The sequence below is a fragment of the Teleopsis dalmanni genome, chromosome 2 (assembly GCF_002237135.1).
Source record: "Teleopsis dalmanni isolate 2A chromosome 2, ASM223713v2, whole genome shotgun sequence".
Classification (NCBI taxonomy): domain Eukaryota; kingdom Metazoa; phylum Arthropoda; class Insecta; order Diptera; family Diopsidae; genus Teleopsis; species Teleopsis dalmanni.
Genome location: NC_051847.1, coordinates 118,159,211 through 118,183,346, shown reverse-complemented (window position 1 = coordinate 118,183,346; position 24,136 = coordinate 118,159,211). Strand labels below are relative to the sequence as shown.

The window sequence follows — 24,136 nt, the reverse complement described above, 5'->3', positions numbered from 1 at the left end:
ATAAAATATATGACTTACAGTAGGCTTCGAACCCATTATTATAAATAAAAATTAAAATTAATAATAAAAAGTTTTATATAAAGTTATTATAAAAATATTTAATATATAAAATCAATTTTATTTAAACATATTCAATGTTTTTTAATCAAAATAAAATTATTATAAATATATTTAAAATATAAAATCAGTTTTATTTAAACATATTTAATATTTTTTAATCAATACTTAATTTTTTTTAATGACAATTAATTAATATGAAAATAATGCAAGCTCAAAATAACATTATGAATCACTCAAGTGCATCGTTTCTTTCAAAAAGCAACTTATAACGCATAATCATTAATTTTTTTGAAATTATACTATACTAATTTATGTAAGGACTTCGTAATCCATAGTCTGCCATAATTAATCTATAAATACTTTAATAAAATTTATATTTTGTGCAGCTTTAAAACTTAAGAAAAAAGAAAAGTTAAGGAAAAATAAGAGAGGAAAATATAAAAAAAACATTAATTAAAAACAAAAACAAAGTTAAAGTGAAAAGTTTTTATAAATTGTGGCGCACAAATTAATAGAAGAAAGTTTTTCACTTTTAATGGCAAAAAGTGTTTAAATGTGTGCACTTAAATAATCCCATAAAATCAAGAAAATCGCACATAGAACGTCAATTTTCTACAAAATCAACAAAATCAAATTTTGGTAACATCTCAAGCAAACAAAAAAAAAAGAAGCAAAAAGTCGTAATGTCATCGTCAACTTCTGAAATTCCTGTGAATCCCAGCTGGACAGTAGCGAGCAGCGAGAGTAGCACTGAATCAACTAGTAGCAGCGCACTTAGTAGTTCAACAGTTGCTACAATTGTGGAAACTGTAAAAACTTTTGTAACTACCAGCTCGACAACACTTAATGCAGCAACGATCAGTACAGATAATATCGCTACACACTCGACCTCAATGGGAACGGAAAGTTCCTCTTCCGTTGCAGCTGTTATGGAACACAACACGCCTGCCAACAAAATGAATGTGGCCGATTTGAGTGCTTCATTGCAGCATTTTGGTTTCGTTGATTATTTTGTATTTGTGTTAATGCTTTTGGTTTGTGCCGTAATTGGGTTTTACTTTGGTTTTGTTGAGAAGAAAAAGAAGAAGCGAAATATGGAGGAGCGTCGTGGTTCGGAGGCTTTGGACTATCTGGTGGGTGGCCGAAAGATGAAAGTATTTCCGGTGTCATTATCATTGGTGGCCAGGTGAGTGTCTTTGTTTAGTATGAATTCTCTTTAAAATTTGGATTAAACATGTGTGAGTGGAAGAGTGATTAATGATATTACATACTATTTCAGTAAGTGCCTTTGCTTTAAAAGTTAGGTAATAGTGTTCACAGAGTTTTTTTTTGGTTCAGTCACAGACAAATTGTTTTTTGGTTAATAGTTGGAAAAGACATTTATATATTTCCGCACTTTAGTTCTGTTGTGGTAGAGCTTATAGCTTTCTAAAATTGATTGAAACATAATTTTTTTTAAAAAAATTTAATTGAATTTAAGTCCGATATAAATTTTATAAAAATTCTTTTCACAAAGCACTAAAAAATATAATGAAATATGCAAGACAAAGTGGCCCGAAGTATCGCCAAAAAATCTGAAAACAGATAAATGAAATTCTTTAAATTCTAGACACGTTGCTCGCTCTGAAAATTATTACTGGGAAAGCAAAAAATGTGAAAAGCGCGCGAAAAGTTATGATTGGCGACTCAGCTTGAGCTTTTAAAGACACTACAACACTTTCAATACTACACGGAATCTAGTAGTCTTAATGGTGAAATCCTAACGTACTACAGTTAATTTACATTCAAGCAGATTCATTCAAATGTGAGACTTGGGTAAAAAATGTTTAAGTACTTTAAGATTGTCTAAATTTAGGAACATTCGAAGCTTTAGTTGAGACAAGGTCAAGCAATTGAACAATTGAAATGTTGCTGAAAAGTCACTGTACTGTTCAAAAAAAAATTTGGTGTTATTTATTTAAGTTCAAGATTAGTTAGTTCGTAAATAGATATTTTTATACAATTTTATATATTATTTAACTTTACCAGGAAAGATTAAAGTGGTTTTTAGAAAATGATTTTTTGATAGGAATGAAACAAAATATCAACGATATCTTCATTAATATTTCTAAAATGAAAAAAACGAAAAAATGATTAAAATGGAAAACAAAGTTATCATTTCAAGTAAAAATATAACTTGAACCTGTTTAAATTCAGTAATGGAATAACTGTAATTATAAAAACTATAGAATCAAAAGTTGATTTGATTCAAGAGCTTTTTAGTGTTTTTAACATAATAATAAAGAACACATAAGTCCTTCTTCGTGAACGCACATAGTCCATTTAATTTCTAAATATGTAAATAACTAACTATACATATATTAATTGTCAGGAATATGGACACACAAGAATATTGTGCTAATTTGACAGAATATGCATAATCTGCTCAGAATTTCATCTAATCGAGATATGTCCAAAAAAGCAAAATAGACGACAAAGTTAACAGTTAAAAAAGTTAAACGAATTTAAAATGATGTCAGTAAAGCTCAAGTGAATGCAATAAACTTTGTTAATATCATAAAATATCCATTATTCCCAGAAATTCATTTATATATTGTATTCAACAAATCGCTAAAATCGCTATATATGATATTCCCAGTAATTCATTTATATATTGTATTCAACGTTAAAATCGCTATATTACACAAGTGTTGTTAAGAATGCTTCAACAAACAACAAATATTGAAAAAGCAGTGGACACACGATAGTAACCCAATATGGTCCTAAGCACCTATGTTTTTCACTTATAAAAAATTTAGAGTGCATGCAGAAAACCATACCACTCAAAAAATAATCAGAAACCATGGTGATTAAAATGCTTATAAAGATCTGACCATCCTTCTAGTCATCGATATGGCTTGAACACATTTGGCAAAATATGGATTAATATCCTTACGCCAGGCAGTTGCTCCAAATTTAAGAACTTCGCGTCTATACAAGAAGTGTATACTGAGCTGTTGATGTCAAATTCGAATTTAAATAAATTCCTTATTAATTAACAAGTTAAGTCTTCACATTTTATATTTATTTCTTGAGAAAGACTTTAAAATTAGTGTTAATTTCTTGAATAAAGAAGTATTCAATAAAACTGCAAAATAAATCTCTCTATAATCAAAATAGCAATTAATAGAAGATATATAAGGTTTTAATTTTATTTATTTATAAATTATAATTCGTAGATAATTGTTAATACATTTATAAAATTTGTATTTAAATCAATCATCTTATTTAAAAATGTTTGCAGTTTTGTTTCTGGTATTTCGTTACTTGGCACTTCCACGGAAATTTATGTTTACGGCACTCAGTACGCTTTTATATTGATTACACTGGCCTTGTCTGGAGTTATATCCTGGTACGTGTTCCTGCCGGTATTCTGCAATTTACAATTAACTTCCACTTACGAGGTACGTACAGCATTGGTCAATTCAATATTTATTGCACTTATTCTACACAAATGCACGTTGTTGTTGGCGCTTTTTGTATGATTTGCTTGTTTTTGTGTTTGTCTTACTGCAAAATTGGAAACGAAATTGGATTCTCATAGACTTTGTGTAACCAGGCATAGATAGTCATACTTAAATATCCTTTTTTCCTTCATGCAATCATTAAATTTAAATACATACTAAAATCAATAACATAAGAATATTTACTTTAAGTTCTAAAAATTTCTCATACCAATTTATCAAAATAAAATCAAATCTCCATCACTATATAAATAACAAATAATAATTAATAATATTTAAACATGTAATTTTAACACAATATATTACTATATATTACATACTTTTAAACATAATCGATTCACTAATTTTTTTAGTGAATAATTCAATTGGGATCAGAAGCAATGTTCTATTTTTTTTTAATGAAACCTATGACGGATAACAACATTTGGGTTATATATATATATATGGTTCATTATCAGTAATTTAAAAAATATATTGTAGACTGATGATATTCTTCTTCAAAAATCAATAATATAAAGGTAACTTGCCTACAGTGATTACTCGTGAAGTTGCATATTCAGTCTGCCTTATTTTTAATTTTTTCTAAAACCATAATTATATTTATTAAATTTTATATTATTATTGAGTTGTCAAGGTACTTTAACCACAATCTTATCTCAAAAAATCTTCTCAAAGATTTATCCCAACTGCACCGAATTCTAATACTTCTTTAAGCTGATCTTAGTTCTGATTCATTATGACATTTTACATGTCATTAATTTAAAATAAATTGAGTGAAGTCTGTGTACTTTCATTTATAATTCTATTAGATTACAGATTCTTAAAATATATATACAGGCACTCAAATTAGGACATTTATGTAAGACGTATTAAGAAATTTTTTAAATCGCTTTAATCAATTTACTTAGGTTAAGATTTTCATGTAGACATCAGTTTCTGACAATAATTCGTGATCCTTGAAATGGCGCTATAAACCATTATAGAGCTGAAGCTAAGCATCGGCAGATTTTAATATTTTTTCCTCCTATACTAATAATTTAGACTATGAAGATCTTCAATTAAAATCTTTAGTGTCGGTGTTGCTTTTACATTAAACAATGCTTGCAAAGTAATTCGATATAATAATCGATTTCGGTTCTACCTAAGTTAATAATAATATAATAGAAATAAAAAGGGCATCAACTTGTAACGGACCGGAGCACCAAACAGGACAGAACACATTCCGTCTTTCGAATAAAAGTCAGAAAGCCAGCCAGCAGCTGTTAAGGATCACCTTATGTCAGAAGGGGAGAGTAGTTCTCGACCCAGTAATCTCCTTCTGGCCCAGATTGAGGCTGGGCACCTAAGTTAATTGGTTTGAGATAGAGTAACAGATGGTCAAATTTATTAATCTCACTTTCTTAGCAAATTCGTGTTTTTTGGAGAAAGAATAGAATATAAAATATTTGTAAGTATTGATTGCGATATCGGAATTTGGTAGAGTATAACTGGTATAGCATGCCAGTTCAAGTATTTTACATTTGTTGTGGTAGTTACTGTGTAGTTTAAATTAATACTCTTACAAATCTTTCAATTTTAATAATTTCAAATAAGAAATAAACTAAAACGTACAGAATTATGTGACTTCATTAATGAACAATTAAATTATTAGTTCTATTTCCCATTTATTTTTACTTCTTTTTATATACTCGTAATATAATTATAATAAAATTGTTTAAATTTAAGATTCGTTTTGTGCGATTTTTGATATAAATCTATAATTATTGAAGATACCATTTGATCAAAAAAGAACGAGAAGTTAAAAAAAGAACGTTAATGTTAATGTTAATTTTTAATAATTTTCTTTATTATCGCCTTCAAACTACTTTCCTTCGGCGGCAATATATGCATGCCCACGCTTGATCCAATTTTCCATACAAGTTGTATAGGCCGCCGAAGGTATGGCCTTTAGTTCAAGCAGCGAATTCTCTTTTATGGCTTCTATGGTCTCAAAACGCGTTCCTTGCAATGGCAATTTGAGTTGGGAGAACGGAGGAAGAGGAAAAAGTCACACGGGGCCATATCTGGAGAGTACGGTGCTTGGTTGATGATTTTGGTGGAGTTTTTGGCCAAAAACTGCGACACAACCAACGCTGTGTGAGCCGCTGCGTTATCGTGGTGTAAAATCCATGAGTTTTCCTTCCATAAATCTGGCATTTTTTTGCGAACGCAAACGACGCATAACGGCTAAATAATACTCCTTATTAACCGTTTGACCATTCGGAAGGAATTCATAGTGCACTACACCATGAATATCGAAGAAACCAGTAAATTTTTCGACTACTTTGTATAGACGCCAAACAAAAATTAATCGTACGATATGCGTAAAACTTTGGCAGAATATGTATAATAGTGTTGCCAGCGTGAAAATAATTTACCGATTGGATGAGCACGGGAATTCAAAAATTAAAATTCTCGTTCTTTTTTGATCACAAGGTATTTTAGCCTTTATTCGAAAAGCTGAGACTCTTCTGCCTATATCTCACTGATTAGAATTTGTATTTCACAGATTAATATTTTTCAATTAGTGTTATTGTCAAAGATATATTTAAGATGACACTGTTCTTTTATGGTACTTTTTAGAAATGTATGAATTCTGACCTATTTAATATTGCTCTTTTGTTATAATGAAATAGTTAGTTTGGTTACTCTTGACTTAGAAACGCAATAGAAAAGAACTTCCATTGTTGAAAAAATTCAAGCATAAGCTCTGTTCTGTTGAAGTTGAGATTCTGTTTCCTGTATTTTTTCCATAGACGCTGTATTTATATACTTTTATAACGTGTATACTGTTGAAAACTCGAGAATTCGATACAAATCAAACAAATCTCCCAAGTAGGTCACTTTTTTCCATTTTCGTAAAAATTCAGGAGGTTGTCTGCTTTGAACGGCTATCAAACACTAACTGAACGACGTAGCTTGCTCAAAATTAGAAAGTTGCCCACTGGTAGATTACAGCTGACGGCAGCACTGTTGCATTTGGAGTAACTGCGCGGGAAATTCAAAAAGTCACTGACTTATCAAACCGCCCTCGTATTACAAAAAATTATGAACGTTTTATATGAAAAGAATCTTTAATCTTTTCAGTAATAATTTAATATATTGCAGATATGAATATATGATAGTACAATTATAAATATGGTATAATTATATTATCCGGATAAAAAAACTTAACACTACACTTTTTACTACTCGTAGCAATCTATACTATATAAGTAATTTATGTATAAAATAACAATTATTTATTATTTTCTAAATTTCATATATATACAAAAGTGAAGTATTTTATTTAATAAGAAATACAAACTTACAGTTAGTGCTCAGCAAAATGTCAGTTAAGTTTCCAAATCGAAAAATTTTAGACATTTTTCATGATAAATTTATGAATTTGTTGTTTGAATATAGTGATTTGAATATAGCTGTGATACAAACAGATCTTTAAGAACATATTACTGTATTGCCAAATTTTTTAAAATTCTATAAATTTTGTTATGATTTGGCTCTTAGCTATGTATATGTAAGCAATTTACAAATTGCTGAAGAATGGCTATCAAATCGCTTTATTGTTTTACATTTTCAAATTTAAAATTTTTTAGAAAATTTATCATTTGGATATTCATGATCACCCATTACTAAACCTAATAAGTTCACATACATTGCATAATTTAACAGCAAAGTTTCGAGATATGCAAACATTCGTGAAAAATTTTCTGTTCAAATATAGGTTAAGAGACTGGACTACTAGGTCCTTCGCTATAAAAATTAATTTAATCTGTGAGAAATAAATTCCTGATAATGTTCAAGAGGAATTCGAATTGAGAGACATTAAATTCAAATTTGAATTGAGATCAGAAACTATGAGATCAGAAATAATGAGATGATAAACTAGATATATACATTTGATATTAATGAATCCGGAAACACATTGGAACAATACAAACATTAAATAATGAAGAGAATTAAATATATACGAAACGGTTTTCAATTATATATATTTTCATTAGTTAATTTTTGTTGTATATATAAATATATATATATATATATATAAAAAAGCAAAAAGTGACTTCTTTGGAAGTAGTGTGAACAGTTTCGAAATAACTTGATTTTATAATTGTTTTAATAAAAGTGTCTGATTTTACTGAGTATATAAATAGATACAGAAAAACCAAAACTCGAAAATAGTTACATTGCTGCAAAGTGCGAGCAACGGCAAAAACAAAAATAAAAACGAAATAAAGATAAAAATAAGATTTGGTGTGTGAACAGGGTTTTAGAGCCGTGTGTCGAACTAGTAAAATTACAATCAAAAGTATATGGGTATATATAAATCTATAATTGTGATGCGAATAGTTGTGTTGTTGTATTATAGACATTTTATTTGAGTAATATATGTTGTTTCAGGTTTATAAATTAAAATCAAAACAAATACAAAAAAGTACTAAATATAAAGGCATAAAATATTAAAATATATATAATTAAAAATTTTTTTGAAATTAAATTATACATTATATTATAATAATTTATTTTATTAATTTCATATATAAATAAATTAATATGTCATATTTAATAATATGTATTAAATAATTTAAACTATTTATTATTGTATCTAATATTAAATTATCAATTATCTAACTTTAATTATTATTTAGTTAAAAGTGGTTAGTAATATGAGCTCATAATTTTATGTAGAGCTGCTGTGCGTTTTAACTATAAAACATACTTTAAAAATCGCTTTGCTATAGCTACATATATTAAATACTAATCGATATTTACCGAAACTGTAAGTTAACATTAATTGGGTGTTGTGCACTATTATGATTTCAAAATATTGCAGTATTTAGAAATGCGGTATGACAAAAGTATTCGCCTGCTTGGGTCCGTGCTATTCACTATTGGAACGGTAAGTAAAACTAAAATTAAAAGTTATATTAAATACAAAATTATATGTCAAGGTGAAATTAATTTTATTGTAAGAAATTGTAAAAAATATGAAATTTTTTAATTAATTTCGAATTTATTGTGTATATACGAACTCTGCATTTTATATTTTTAAAAATAATTAAATTCATTGTTGTCCGCTGTTTTTCTGTTTTGCTGTATTGCGGTTTATTTTCAAATTTTTAATGGTCATCTTCGATGACATTTTTCCAAACTTTCTCGAATGGCATTCTAGACGTTGTGGTTGCCCATTGTTATATTTGTTCCAGCGTTGGCATTTAATCAAGGTGAGTTGTAGCTATTGAATTTATACTGCCAAGTACTTGAAATTAAAATTTCAAATTTTTAATAAATATTTATTTTTTTATTTTTATAAAAATAAAAAATTTTTAGTAACTGGTGTGAATATTCATATTGTGACTCCAGTAGTATGCATCGTCTGTATATTTTATACTTGTGTGGTATGTAAATGAATAAATAAAAAATTATTCGTGAATGATTTCGTTGTTTATAATACTTAAATAATTAGGGTGGAGTAAAAGCTGTCATATGGACTGATGTCATACAAACTGTAATTATGGTTGGTGCTATTATTTTGGTCATCATTAAGGGTACAAGTGATGTAGGAGGTCTGGGAGTTGTGTTGCAGCGTAATTACGACAGTGGACGAATAGAAATGCCTACGTAAGTATTATTACCCAGATAGAAGATAGAAATTGGTTGAAATATTGATATCTTTAAGACTTTATTAACGGAATAAAGAGTTGAGTTCTATGAAAAACTCCTCAAACCTATAAAATTAGGTTTGATAGGAATGAAATTATATAAATACCAGAATTTGACATCACCTCTTTTTTTAAGATATTTGAAACAGAAAACTAAAAAGCCATCATTACAATTAGAATTTTTTAAAATAATTTCTTTTTATTATTGAAGAAAAATCTCAGTATTTGGGATTTAATAAAAAAGTAGTGGCATTTTGTGGTTATGCACCGTATCGTGTTTTTAAGTGTAAAATGCATTTTTTTAAGTACTGGTTGCACTACCAGTAACGTGCCTACTAACTCAGCCGAATCAGCAGACGTATATTGAGTTTATATTGTGTGGTAAAATATTGTATTAAAGTGTTTGTTTAAAATTTTGTGTTATAGCTGAATTGAGTAAGAAAAAATTAATAATTTGTCTTATTTTTTGATCACTCATTAAACATTTATTCTGAAATCCAATACTTACTTGGGGATACTCGATATATACCATACTTAAAATAAAACAATATTTTTTATAAGCAAAGAGATTTTTAAGCTTTCTGCTGTATATATTTTTATACTTTATTATATACAATTAATAAATAAATGCATAAAGATTTGATCAATTTTTCATAGTTTTATTCTTTTTTTATTAAATACTACAAATGTTTAATTTTTATCTGCCATTCTCTATGTTGGTAATAAGTAATAATAAAATTTTGTTTTAATTATTTTGTTTAGAATTACTTTGGATCCAACAGAACGTATTTCGATGCTTTCACTATTTTTGGGAGCAACGTTTTACTACGTGCAAGTTACAGCTGGAAACCAAGTTATCATACAAAGGTTTCTATCACTTCCAGGCGCCAAAGAAGCAAAACATGCGTTGATTCTATACATAATAGGAGTTATTATATTGTTATTAGGTTGCGCATATAATGGTCTCCTGATATATGCAACATACCATGACTGCGATCCGTTAACTACAAATGTAAATATTTTTCAAATTTTCTTATTTAAATTTAAATTTTTTTATTTAATAAGTCCAATAATCTATATAAATCAAACTATATTATTTTAATATTGTATTGAATATTATTTTCAGCATATATAGTATGTATTGAATTTATACCAGAACAAATGAAATAGCTACAACATTTTAATTTGTTGTTATGAAGAATAGCGAATATGGCTGTTAGAGTTTTAAATTTTAATTTAAATAACAAATCAAGAGTATTAAGTAAAATGTTGAAAAACTTTCATCTGATATTTGCAGTTAGCAAAAGCAAAGGATCAAATGGTACCTTTATTGGTAATGGACATCTTAAGTGTTTATCCCGGCACAGCTGGGCTATTTGTGGCGGGTGTCTTTAGTGCAGCGCTCAGTTCCTTATCCACTGGTTTAAATTCCCTTTCAGCAGTGTTTCTCGAAGACTTCATAAAAACATTTCGTAAAAGTCCTCTAACAGAGCATCAAACTGCAATTATAATGCGAGTATCTGTGGTAGTAATGGGCGTTATTTGTGTTGGGTTAGTTTTTGTTGTCGAACGTTTGGGTGCGGTCTTACAACTTTCAATGACACTGGGTTCTATAACAAGTGGTCCATTATTTGGACTATTTCTAATGGGTGTTCTTATGCCTTGGATAAATGGCAAGGTAAAACAGTTTAAAAACAAAATAAAAAAACTATATTTTATAAATATTTTATTCGAATAGAGTGCTTTATGTGGTAGCATTGTAGCGTACGCTATAATGAGTTGGATTTGTATAAGAGGACAAATAGCACTTGCAAGTGGTGAATTGGTATATCCCATGAAGCCTTTCTCTACTGAGGGTTGTACTTATAAGTTTGAAGAGCTTATAACACCGGCGAATCAAACTGTAGTTTTACAAAGGTAAATACAAGAATTAAAAAAATGTGTTCAATAACTGCTTTCTCTTAAAATGATTAATTAATTTAATATTCTTTTAGCGACAAAACATTGGCTCAATATATTTATCAGATGTCTTTTATGTTATATGTAACTGTAGGTGCCATATTATCAATTATATTCTCGCATATAGCATCGCTGGTATTTGGACGCAATGATCCTAAAAAAATGAACATAGAGCTTTTTTCGCCTTTTATAAGAAAATATATCAAACCAATGGAATATGAAAGTGTACAAATGGGCGAACAGAATGTGATATTGATAACTGAAAAAAATAATTATATAAAATCATAGAATCTCCTTTAAATAAAAGATTTTTTTATTTATTATAAGTATTGTAATTTAAAATTTTATGTTTTGCTGGCAAACAATATACTTAAGTAAAATCGCCATTCAGAAAAAGTAGTTTTTTTTTTTAATTTTGCACAAACTATTCTTTAACTTAATTTTTAACAAATTTAGTTAATGGTTTTTATTATTGTAAATAATATAACAACTAAAAGTTACTGCATAACGCTTCATTGCACCGCACTAATAACAAAACTATACAAAATTTTTTTTAAAACATTTCAAACTAAGTTAGGCTTTCTGCTTGTTAATAAAATAATTTTTTATTAAATTTTTTTATTAGTACTTTGAGATGCGGTTTGGACGAGGTGTACGATATTTCGGATCTATACTTTTCACAGTTGGTATGGTAAGCTTCTATATTAAAGAATATTATTCCATAATAATCTGCTGTTTTTAAAGGTACTTTACTTACCGGTTGCCATATATGTGCCAGCGCTTACCTTCAACCAAGGTATGTAGCTTACAATTAGTAGCCTTATTATATTTAATATAATACTCTCTCTGTCTACTATATCAATTAATCTGATTATATTAGTACAACAGTAAAATTAATTTTTGCTCTATTGGGCATAAATTACAGTAATACAGTGTGGAAATATATGACGGTAAGGAAGTTATTGGTCAGACTATTATAATATTATCTAAGAAAAGTGATAGGGATCAATATCTGTTATTAATTTTTTAAATTTAACATTTCAATCACAATGTAGGAGTGGGAGATAATGCAATTTTTCCCACAAAATTAATACAGTAATTAATGATCTTTATGAGGTAGAGTAGAGTGAAGTGTTGGAAATTTGATAACTGACAGGACAGAATATTTGTGAAGTAACTAGTGCTTGTAATTTTAAGACCATCGTCAAAGTTACAAAAGCTAGTATTGAAAACGAAGCCCGTTCTATGAACATGGTTTTTCAATTGTTTGTTTGCAGTTCAATACTGTTGTTAATAACTTTTGGAAATCCCATACCCTGTGGAATTTTCTTAAACGTACAATGAGTTATAGTGGAGACTCACCTTTATTAAGAGTTAGGATTATTCCTGTGCTAAATAATAAGTTTCGAAGTTAGGATGTATTGGAATGAAATTTTTATTTCGTTTGAAATGACTTTTTATTCAGTAACAAAACTTTGTACAGAATTTTTTTATGTGGCGTAGTAAAGAAGTTACAGAGTGTCACTGCAAAGCCGTCAAAAATATAGACTTTCATAAACCACATAGTATCTATACCGAATCTTCGGCAGTTGGTGATTCTAGTAAAATATCTAATTAAATTAGAACCACAGCTGAAAAATAAAGATTCAAATTTCATAATTTCTATTCTTAATGATTCATATTTTATGGATTTATGTTATTTACAGTGAGTGGAATCGATATACATTTGATTACACCGATAGTTTGTCTTGTGTGTACTTTTTATACTTGTGCGGTGCGTATAAGTTTTTCGAATTAAATTTAAAATATTCAATAAAATAAAATTCAAAATTTCAAAAAAATATTATTTCATTACAAAGGGCGGTCTTAAAGCTGTAGTTTGGACTGATGTTATACAGAGTTTCGTTATGTACGGAACTGTTATATTGATATGCATAAAGGGTACTTATGATGTGGGAGGCTTAAGTGTGGTTTTAGAACGTAATGCAGCAAGTGGTCGTCTAAATGCGCCAGAGTAAGATTTACTAATATATTTTTTCAACAACTTTTCATACACTCTGTATTGATATTAAATTTCTTATGTGTATATCTTTTCGTTACTCTTAGTGTTACTTGGGATCCTACTGTACGGCTTTCTATACTTTCAGTACTTGTGGGTGGAACACTCCATAAAATACAATCATCTGATGTAAATCAAGTTTCCATACAACGATTTTTATCATTACCTACCCTGAAAAAAGTTAAACAGACTATGATCGTATATACAATTTTATTGATATTTTTACTTTTTTGCTGTTGTTATATGGGTTTAATAACATATGCTACTTTCCACGACTGTGATCCATTGACGACGAAGGTATTTCCATATAAAATTTAAGTGTGGGCAGTATTTTGTATTCACTTAAACAAATCTATTTAAAGCTTGCAACCGCTAGGGATCAATTGCCCACACTTTTAGTGATGCGTACATTAGGTGCAATTCCAGGACTACCAGGACTCTTTGTGGCTGGGGTCTTCAGTGCTGCGTTGAGCTCACTTTCTACTGGGCTGAATTCTTTGGCGTGTGTTATATCGCAAGATATAGTTAAACCATTAATAAAACCTCTTACGGATGTACAAATGGCTGTGTTACTGCGTTTAATTGTGGTATTTTTTGGTGTGGTGTGTATGGCATTGGTTTTCGTGGTGGAAAAGTTAGGCATGGTATTGCAGTTATCAACGATGATATCAGCCGTTTCAATGGGACCATTGCTGGGTATCTACACTATGGGTGTATGCTTACCTTGGATTAATGGCAAGGTAAACTTGTAAATATTTATTTTCTTTATACAGATTTAAAATTTTTAGAGTGCACTGACAGGTGGCTTAGTGTCCTTTTTTACCACAAGTTGGTTAATAACAAATGCCCAAATATCACAAATGAAAGGTGAGCTTAGACATCCTACGTTACCTGTATCCGTAGAAGGGTGTTCATATGCATACGATAATTTTACAATTGCTTTTCAGACAGAACAGTACGAGTAGGTTTTTGAAAGACTTAAAAGAAATTTATTAAATCAATTTTTTCAGTGGTTCCAGTGAACGAAATATATATCATTTATCATTTCTGTGGTTTACATCTCTAGGTGGCGTAATATGTATTACTGTAGCTGCTTTGTCTTCATTATATTATGGAAGAAATAATATTAAGAAAATAGATCCTGCCCTATTGTCACCTCTAATAAAACGTTATTTGCCGAAACATCAAAGTGATATTAGTAATGTTGAGATAGAAAATATTTTAAAAAATTGATTTCAATATTTTATAATAAAATTAATTATTTATAAGGATAAATTTTTATTTAATTTTATTATTTGGTTATAGTTAACTCGAGTATTAGAGATAGTCATTGGTATTTAAGATGGTCGTGGTGTTCAATATTTTAATGACTATTTCCTTAGCACTTCATTTTGCATAATTGTGGGTATTTAGTTTCTATTCTTCGCTTATGTGTGTGTAATATATTTGTATGTATTTTGTCCACATTATCTAAGTACGTACCACATTGTTAACACTTAAAATTTTAAACTATACATTTAGACATTTGCAAATAATCTCTGTTTTTAGTATTTTGAAAGACGTTTTGACCGACGAGTACGTCTATTTGGTTCAGTCTGTTTTCTTACATTAGCGGTAAGTGAAAATAAATAATCACAGGAAGAATTAAAGAATAATGTTTTGTACTATATAAAGATATAATAATTTTTAATTTTATTAACATATGTTTATTACTTAAACTTTATAATCTCAATCCTATTGTATGGTCAGCCAAAAATTCAATTAATTAAAATAATATAAAAAATAAATTTTTGTTGTTGTATTTCATTACTGTTCGAATAAACCTCTTTATTAATCATTTAATAAATCGTTAATTTAAAACTTCAGAATATATAAACATTTTAAGAGCAAATGTTTGTTGATTTCGTCTAGTTGATGGCGTAAGCAAAACTAAACTTAAACTTTTATTTAAATTTAATATAAGTTATTTGTAATATATCAAAATATAGGTATGCTTTAATTATACTTTGACTATATAAAACCTTTTGCAACATTTAGATTTTGTGGATGCCAATATCCATATACGTGCCTGCTCTTACTTATAACCAGTGTAAGTTTCTTTCATTTTTATTTTTTATAAATCTATTATTTTTTCTTTCAAATAGTAACTGGAATCAATGTTCATACTATAACCCCTGTACTCTGTGTGGTTTGCACCATTTATACGAGCATCGTAAGTATGAAATTATAAAAAAAATAGATAAACAATATCGTAATACCGACTTTTAAATTATTTTTTTTTACTGAATTAGGCATTGTAGTTTCAATGCCTAACTGGGTTGGCAGTCCCTGACTTTCGACCGTTAAAATTTTTCCGGAATATCATGATGTGACCTAAAACTAAATCCCTCTACTTTAAATAAATGCCTCACTATTGCATTATACACACCTGTTGCTGTTGTTATGATCATTTTTTTCGCTAAAATGTTATTTTTCATTTTTATTTGACTTATTATTCTTATTTGGGATCAATAGATCCCTTTCACTCCGGCATGATTTTCCGCTTAATTTTTCTGTAGTAAATTCCATTTGTTATAGGTATACTCCATCGCTCATATTTTTACACCATATATATATAATATCTGTTAATATGACAGTTGGAAGTTGAGTTATATATTAAATAAGAATAAATCCTAAGTCTTTACTCAAATGTTGTCGACAACATTTTAAAAACAAAATTAATTAAACAATTATATTAACAAATATTGCATATAATTGTGTTATATAAATAAAACATATTTTTATTTTGTACATATAGGGAGGCATAAAAGGCGTTATCTGGACTGATGTACTGCAAAGTTTCATAATGGTTGGCGCATTATTATTTGTTGTTATAAAGGGAACAATCGATGTAGGAGGTCTAACCGAAGTTTATAGACGAAATTTGGAGTCAGATCGTATAGTTCTACCAGAGTGAGTTCAGAAATATATTTTTAACAAAAATGTTGACTATTTGTGATATTACATACTATTGAAATTCTTCCAATCTAATAGACTTACCTTTGATCCGACAGTGCGTATGAGTATGCTTGCTGTCTTGATTGGTGGAGCGGTGTTTAAATTACAAGTTTGTGCTACCAGTCAACCAGCGGTGCAACGTTTTATGTCACTACCAGATATGAAGTCTGTGAAGAAGACTTTAATAGTGTTTATAACGGGATTTGCGGGACTACTGGGTTTATGTATATATATTGGCTTATTAGCATATGCTGCATATTATAACTGCGATCCAATTACAACAAAGGTATGTTGAAATAATTCCAATAATTGGAATATATCATTTTTTGTGTACTGATTATATTGTAGTTAGCACGTGCAAAGGATCAGGTTGTGCCACTATATGTTATGCACACTGTTGGCAGTTTCCCCGGTGTCGTAGGTCTTTTCATTTCAGGAGTTTTTAGTGCTGCATTAAGTTCGCTATCTACTTTACTAAATTCTTTATCTGGTGTTGTGTTAAAGGATTTTATTGAACCATATCGTTCTAAACCCTTAACGGAATTTCAGACTGCAATTATCTTACGATTAGTGGTTGTAGTTTTTGGTGTATCATCGCTGGCTTCGGTGCATATTGTTGAAAAATTAGGAATGGTTATGCAACTATCGGCGACTGTGGGGTCAGCCACTTCAGGACCGTTGTTGGGTGCTTTTACAGTTGGAATGATGATGCCATTTGTTAATACAAACGTATGTAAGAATATGTGTTCATACCATATGTGTTTTATGAATGACCATTTTTAGAGTGTTTTCACTGGTTGCATCAGCTCGGCACTTTTGATGACGTATATAACTGTGCGTGCACAAATTGATATTGCAAGTGGTGTGCTGAAACATCCAACGAAGCCTGTTTCAGTTACTGGGTGTACTTATGATTTTAATTCAACACATTTACTCAATTCTAGTATTTACGAGTAAATAAATGTTGCAATTTATTTGTTTATATACTTTTGAAATATTCATTATTGTTTTGTGTATTTTTTTATAGGGCACCACTTTTCGAGCCGAAAATTGAAAGCAGTTTGCATCATATATCCTTCTTGTGGTATACCTTGGTTGGTGCTTCGACTACAATTATAGTTTCTCTATTAGCTACATTATATTTTGGAAAGCAGGATGTCAGTGAACTGGATCCAGCTTTGATTGTACCATTCTTCCATCGTTTTATGAAAACTAAGAAATATGCCAGTATCAGAAATTTAAAAAGTGCTAATGAGTTGAGTAAATTCGACAACCAAACCGAAGAAGTCGAATATAAATTTACTGATCAAAACGAGCGTAGAGATGTCTTGTAACTTTTATGTACACTTAAAATTGTTAAACGACAAATAAAAATTGATTAAAATTATTAAAAATAATTTGATTGTCAGAGATGATTTTATTTATATAATTAAGGAAAAACTAAATAATAATTCGTATTGAAATCTTTCTTTATGCTTAAAAAGGGTATATATGTATTATATTTTTAGATGCACATCATTTCATCACTCTCAACAGAATAAGTAATTAAAATATATAATCAAAGAAAAATGAAGTTCATTAAAATTTTGTAGAGCATGTAGTTTTAATTTGTTTTAGATTGGACGCATTTATTAAAATATTTATTTTACTTACAATGTACATAGAAAAGTATTTAAAAAAAATTCACTTTTCATTTAAATTTTATCTGGATTTCATACTGTTATTTACTGTATATAAATCTTTTATGTGTATAAATTGTATAAAATTTCGTTACCATATTTGTTTTATTGTTTTATTGTGAATAAAAATATGCAATCTTTATTATGTGGTTTATTTATTAATAATATTTTTTATAGTATTTTGAGTTACGATTTAGTCGTCGGATACGAATACTTGGAGCTGCGCTGTTTACATTAAAAGCCGTAAGTTATATATTTAAATTTATGTTATGCTTTACTATACACTCAATATACTTTTTTTACATTATTACCAATTTCTTTATACATTTTATAGATAATTTGGTTACCTATTGCCGTATACGTGCCAGCACTAACTTTTAGTCAAGGTATGACATTTAATAAAATTGTAAATACTATGTGTTCTAAACAGACAAAGATGCGATCGATATGTCATAGTATTTTACGATTTGTGTATTATAAAACCTTAACGTTAAATCGGAGCAATAACAGATGCGATAATGATATTGCGGTACACTGTCACGATGATGAAGCAGTGGCTTACACTAAACGTTCAGTAGAATTTTTTTGTAAATTTTTTTTAGCTGCTTGCATTTTTGGTGGCATTAGCTGGCAGTGTGGTTTTTGCTTATTTTAATTTAATGAACGAAATGGAACACTGATTTCGTACTTGAAATTTAATTTATAATGTAATTAGTAACTGATATAAAGGATTTTATATAAAGTTTAAAGCAGCTAAATGAAATTGCAAAATTATGCAAATTGCACTGCACAAAACATCGCCGTACTTTTGATGTCCATTGTTGTTGATTTTTATTACCGCAGAATACGGTGTATTGTGCCACATCGCATCAGTTTGTTTATAACTTTATTTAAGATATATATAAACTTATTTTTGTATTTCTTTTATAAAACTAATTTCATTTAACTTTTTTTTAGTTTCCGGTATCGGAGTCCATACTATAACTCCTATTGTTATTGTTATATGCACTTTCTATACTACTGTGGTAAGTACGAGTATTTAAATTAACCAATTAAGTACCAGGTAATTTCAGACTTGAAATTTTACGGTGAAACTTCTATAGTAAATAGTAAATTAAAACAAGTTTAAGTAAATGAGAAGTTTAATATTTATTTGAAAGATTACTCTTAATTTCTTTATATATAATATTCTTTGAATATCGAAAAATATTCAAAACTAGACGTGTGGTGCACAACACGGTGGTCCGAAATGGGTTAAGAATATATCAGAAAATAAGTTAATCTACGTTAATAGCAAAGAAAAGACATGAACAAAAATTTTGTTAATTTATTGAAATTTGGCTGACCATACAGCGCTGTTTCGAGTATTGTCCCGTACTCATCATCAGTGCTCTTAGGAAATATTGTTGAGTGATGAGTACGTGGCGAAACAGCTTGGTGTGATCAGCTAAATTTCAATAAATTAAATAAATTGTTGTTGATGTCTCTTCTTTGTTATTCGAATGCGTCTTAATGTTTTCTGTTTTTCATTATCTCAACAACTGTTGATAATAACTACTTGTTATAAATAATAACTACATGGCCTAAGTCACCGATAAGTGTAATTTTCAATTTAAAGAAAGACATCAAGAGATGTTGAAGAGATTTGTACAAAGAAATTTAATCGGCACTATAACTACATCACAATCAAATGATCATATGGTAATGCTTAGTATTAATTTTACCAAGTAGCGTCATATAAGTGTCTTGAGTGTGGCAGAATTAAAATTAGACGATCTAAATTTGGTAGAAATTTTCTAAACAGTAGAGATGTTGAAATGATGTTTTCATGAAATATAGGTTTTGAGATGGGCTTTTCTAATATTTATTTTTTTCTCAAATTTTTTTCCAAACAGGACATCTAAATCATGAAAGCACGTCTCATCAATTATATTTAATGAAAATTTTATTTCAATAACTCTATTGATGAAGAAAATCTCACATTTCGATCATCTAATTAAAATTTTGTTACCGTATGTGATGGAAGGCGAAACATTGAAAAATAAATAATAAAACGCATTTCAAAAAGTTTGCTCTGAAATTTCATAATAGCAACTTATTCCTAATATTAGTAGCGTAAATATTAATATAATTAATTTTATTTATTTGTTTATACGAATAAAAAAATACTGAATTTTTTAAGGGTGGCATTAAAGGCGTTGTTTGGACCGACGTTATACAAAGTTTCGTTATGTTTGGATCAATTATTGTACTCATGATTAAAGGCACAGTAGATATTGGTGGATTTGGGGAAATCTGGAAACGTAATATGGCAGGTGGTCGTATAAATTCACCAGAGTAAGATTTTTTACAATGGATAAACAAGCATTATTATCGATTTTAATATTTCTTTAGACTTACGCTTGACCCCACAGTTCGTTTGAGTGTATTTGCTGTTTTTATAGGTGGCACATTTTTAAAAATCCAGAGCACATCCATAAATCAACCCACGGTGCAGAGATTTATGTCTTTACCATCGCTTAAAAAGGTAAAGCAAACAATAATAACTTTTTCGATTGGTGTGATTCTTTTGTACTCGTGCTGTGTATATGTGGGTCTATTAACATTTGCAACTTATCATCATTGTGATCCAATCACAACAGGCGTAAGTTATTGATTGCAGTATAAGAAATTGATTTTGGAGTATAAGAAATGGTCTTAATCGTTTGATCTTATATTGCAGTTAGCAAAAGCTCGTGATCAGTTGGTACCTCTTTTGGTTATGCATGTACTGGGTGCATATCCTGGCTTACCAGGTCTATTCGTTTCTGGAGTTTTTAGTGCTGCATTAAGTTCTCTCTCAACTCTTTTAAACTCACTTTCTGCTGTTGTATTAGAAGACTTTGTGAAACCCAATATCTCAAAACCATTAACTGAACGTACTACTGCTATAATTATGCGTACGGTAGTTATAGTTTTTGGTCTAAGCTCTATTGGATTAGTATATGTAGTTGAGAAGTTAGGAATGATGCTACAACTATCTGTTTCTTTACAATCAATAATTTATGGACCAATGTTAGGAATTTTTAGTGTTGGTATGTTAATGCCATGGATTAATGAAAAAGTAAGTACTTACAATAATTTGTTTAATATATAAATTTTAAAAATTTAGTAATTATTTTAAATTTATATTTCTGTATAAATAATAATTAAATGTAAGCAATATAATTGAGTATAATTTTTTAATATCGTTAGTGCGTTCTCTCTGGAAGCATTATTTCAGTTCTTACTATGACCTGGATTTGTGTAAATGCTCAAATAGCAAACGTAACTGGAACATTTCGTCAACCTAAATTACCTGTTTCTATAGAAAGTTGTGACTATAATTTTAATAGCAGTCGGTATATAAATTCAACGATTGCACAGTAAGTAATGAAACAGTACATTGGACTTTTAATTAAAATGAATAATTGGTTAACAACTTCTTTTGCAAGGCCTATTCCACATGATACTACTTTTGCTTTGCATCATATATCATTTCTATGGTATTGTTTTCTGGGAGCTATGCTCACAGTGATTGGATCTAATTTAGCAACACTAATATTTGGTGTTAATAAGGCCACCGATATGGATGAAAAGTTGTTTGCACCTATAGCTTTACGTTACTTTAAGAAAACTGTTTATAAGAGTGTGAATCAAAAGGATCTGGAAATGCTTAAGAAATAGTCTGAATGACGGAAAAGAGAATAAGGACAAGAACTTATTTGTCATAATTATTATTTAAAAATTGTTTTTTTTGGGATAATGAGTTTCATATATTTTTGTTTATATTTACTTAAGCCATACTACATTACTTTTAATAAAATAGTTTCATATTGTTTTTGACTTTATTATAATATTGTCAATTCAGAATTTTTGTAATATTTAATGGCGGCTATGTAGTTAATAATATACGTTTTTAAATTAAGATTTCTTTTAATTATCAAAGAAAACTTAAGAAAATTTCAACTATAAATAAAAAATCGTTCACTATTTTCATCTACGCAATGAGTTTTTATTACATAATGTGAGAAATAAGTACTATTTTTTAATATAGATTGTTAGGGAAACATGCATTTATTTATTTATAACTCTTGCATTGATATTAATTTTATAATTAATTTAACAATAATTACTAGAAAACTTTAATTAAAATAATTTATAAGAAATAGTATTAATATCCTTTGTAATTTATTTTTTCCGTTTTGCACTAATCTATAAGTATAAATATATGCAAAAAGAGTTATATATGATAATTGCATTTATATACGAATTCTTTTTAATTATAAATAATTGCTTTAAACGTATTCATGTAAATATTGCATACATAATCATAAAATATTTTGGCGCTTGCTTGGCTGCTTATATACAATACTGCACTGCTTGGAAGTTATATATATTATGCATATATGTAATATATATATATATATATATAGATAAGCATATATTAATAATAATAAACGTTAAAAATATTTATTTTAAAAAATTGGTTTTTATTTATAGTATTTTGAGAGACGTTTCGATAGAAAAATACGATTGTTCGGTTCTCTACTTTTTGTGATATTGGAGGTAAGTTAATGTATGCAATCGGTCTTTTTTTCATTAATATTAAAAATTTATCATATTTTACTATATTAGTAATAAAAACTGATTGTAATAATTGTAGCAATAAACTAATTGTTGTAATATATATAAGAAAAAATACTTTTATATAATTTTTTTTTTTTTAAATTTTTCAGTTGCTTTGGATGCCAATTGCAATTTATGTGCCCACTTTGACTTTCAATCAAGGTGATATATAAATTAATATTAAAACGTTAGCAATTTGCATATATATTTAGTCGGACTCCTCTATAACTGCCGATGCCTTCGTTACAGACAGTTGTCGATGAAAAAAAATTTTTTTGTACTTTTTAAAGGCTCGATTCCGTTACATAGAGGAATAAAAAATTTTTTTTGTCAGTATGGAAATTTATAAGGAACACAAAACTATATCTTAGATATTTAATTATTACTTAGGTATACTAATAAAAATACATTAAAAAAGTATTACAAAAACTTGAAAAATAAGTGGATGTTGTTAAAGTATTAAGGTTATATGGTAGTCCTACACTAAATTTGATACAATTATTAAATGTTTCTAGATTTAAGTCATTATAAACAGCATTTTCAATGATATTTTCCCTTTTTTAAGTTTGTGCCACCATCTGTTACTTTTGGCGAAGATTGTATAACCTAACACTTCCGCATGTTGTTTTGTTCCTTTTATAATCAGTTTATATTTTGTAATTATTTTTCATTTGAACGTATTTACCTACTTACTTACTTAGTTGGCTATTACAGACGTAAGTCGTCCTTTGCCGTTTCGATTAGCCTCCGCCAGCCAGCCCAATTAGTTGCTTGCGGTCACTAATTGATACCGCCCCCAAATCGTTGGTCACCTGTTACTGTACACTCCCTCTTCCCTGCATTTGAACATAGTATTATCTTTATCTCTATAATTACAAGCCCTTACATTTTTATGACTTTTTACATAGTTTCTCTATAATTTTGTTTTCTTGAAAAATGTTTGAAAGCCTAATGGGAACTGGATCTTGTTTTTGAAGTGTCGTGTGTATACATTGTAAATACATTTATATAAAAAAAAATTCAGGATTTAACACCATTTTTGACAATAGAATTATTCAATATCGGAAATTGTATTTCTTTGCTTGAAGAAACTTATTTTTGGGGAGAAGTTTGCTATAGAGAACTCGTAAATACGTAAAAGAATTGCAGTTTCCTCAAATTAACATTAGTGCAGAGAAGTCCGACTGTGTATTGTTTTATTTTAATAAATTTGGATATAATATTTTTTATATTTCATGTAGTACTTTTTTTAGAAAATAGTATTTTTTCGTGAATGTATATTTCGCGAATATTAAATATTAATATATTCATATATTATTAATATATTTACAAGTTTATATTTTTGTGGTATTTATTTAATAAATTTTGTTTCATTTAATTTTTTTAAAAGTGACTGGTATTGATCTGCACTCGGTTACACCAATCGTTTCTTTAATTTGTACTATTTACACATGCATGGTAAGTAAGTTAAAATACTTTTCTCGGATCCATAATTAATAGAAATAATTATACTAGAAGTCAAACATAAAA

At 28.5% G+C, this 24,136-nt stretch overlaps 2 protein-coding genes across 4 annotated transcripts; both read left to right on the top strand.

Moving 5' to 3' along the window:
* Positions 1-526: 526 nt before the first annotated feature.
* Positions 527-21,767, top strand: LOC119684485 (sodium-coupled monocarboxylate transporter 1). 3 transcript variants are annotated; one of them, XM_038098532.1, is made up of 10 exons: positions 527-1,246; positions 3,344-3,503; positions 18,137-18,202; positions 18,294-18,345; positions 18,917-18,984; positions 20,142-20,296; positions 20,354-20,603; positions 20,682-21,062; positions 21,194-21,363; positions 21,433-21,767. In XM_038098532.1, exons 1-10 carry the CDS (start codon positions 744-746, stop codon positions 21,662-21,664), a joined length of 2,037 nt encoding a protein of 678 aa, XP_037954460.1. In that variant the 5' UTR covers positions 527-743; the 3' UTR covers positions 21,665-21,767. The 3 variants fall into 3 exon arrangements, with proteins under 3 accessions (XP_037954460.1, XP_037954458.1, XP_037954459.1); XM_038098530.1 differs by lacking the exons at positions 18,137-18,202; positions 18,294-18,345; positions 18,917-18,984; ... (3 more) ...; positions 21,194-21,363; positions 21,433-21,767 and adding exons at positions 14,832-14,897; positions 15,321-15,372; positions 15,428-15,495; ... (3 more) ...; positions 17,064-17,233; positions 17,308-17,677; XM_038098531.1 differs by lacking the exons at positions 18,137-18,202; positions 18,294-18,345; positions 18,917-18,984; ... (3 more) ...; positions 21,194-21,363; positions 21,433-21,767 and adding exons at positions 8,437-8,502; positions 8,776-8,827; positions 8,934-9,001; ... (3 more) ...; positions 11,004-11,182; positions 11,260-11,604.
* LOC119681954 (sodium-coupled monocarboxylate transporter 2-like) lies at positions 11,571-14,538 on the top strand. Its single transcript, XM_038095270.1, has 9 exons — positions 11,571-11,581; positions 11,850-11,910; positions 11,969-12,020; positions 12,931-12,998; positions 13,084-13,238; positions 13,331-13,580; positions 13,646-14,023; positions 14,072-14,244; positions 14,294-14,538. Exons 1-9 carry the CDS (start codon positions 11,571-11,573, stop codon positions 14,514-14,516), a joined length of 1,371 nt encoding a protein of 456 aa, XP_037951198.1. The 3' UTR covers positions 14,517-14,538.
* Positions 21,768-24,136: the final 2,369 nt, after the last annotated feature.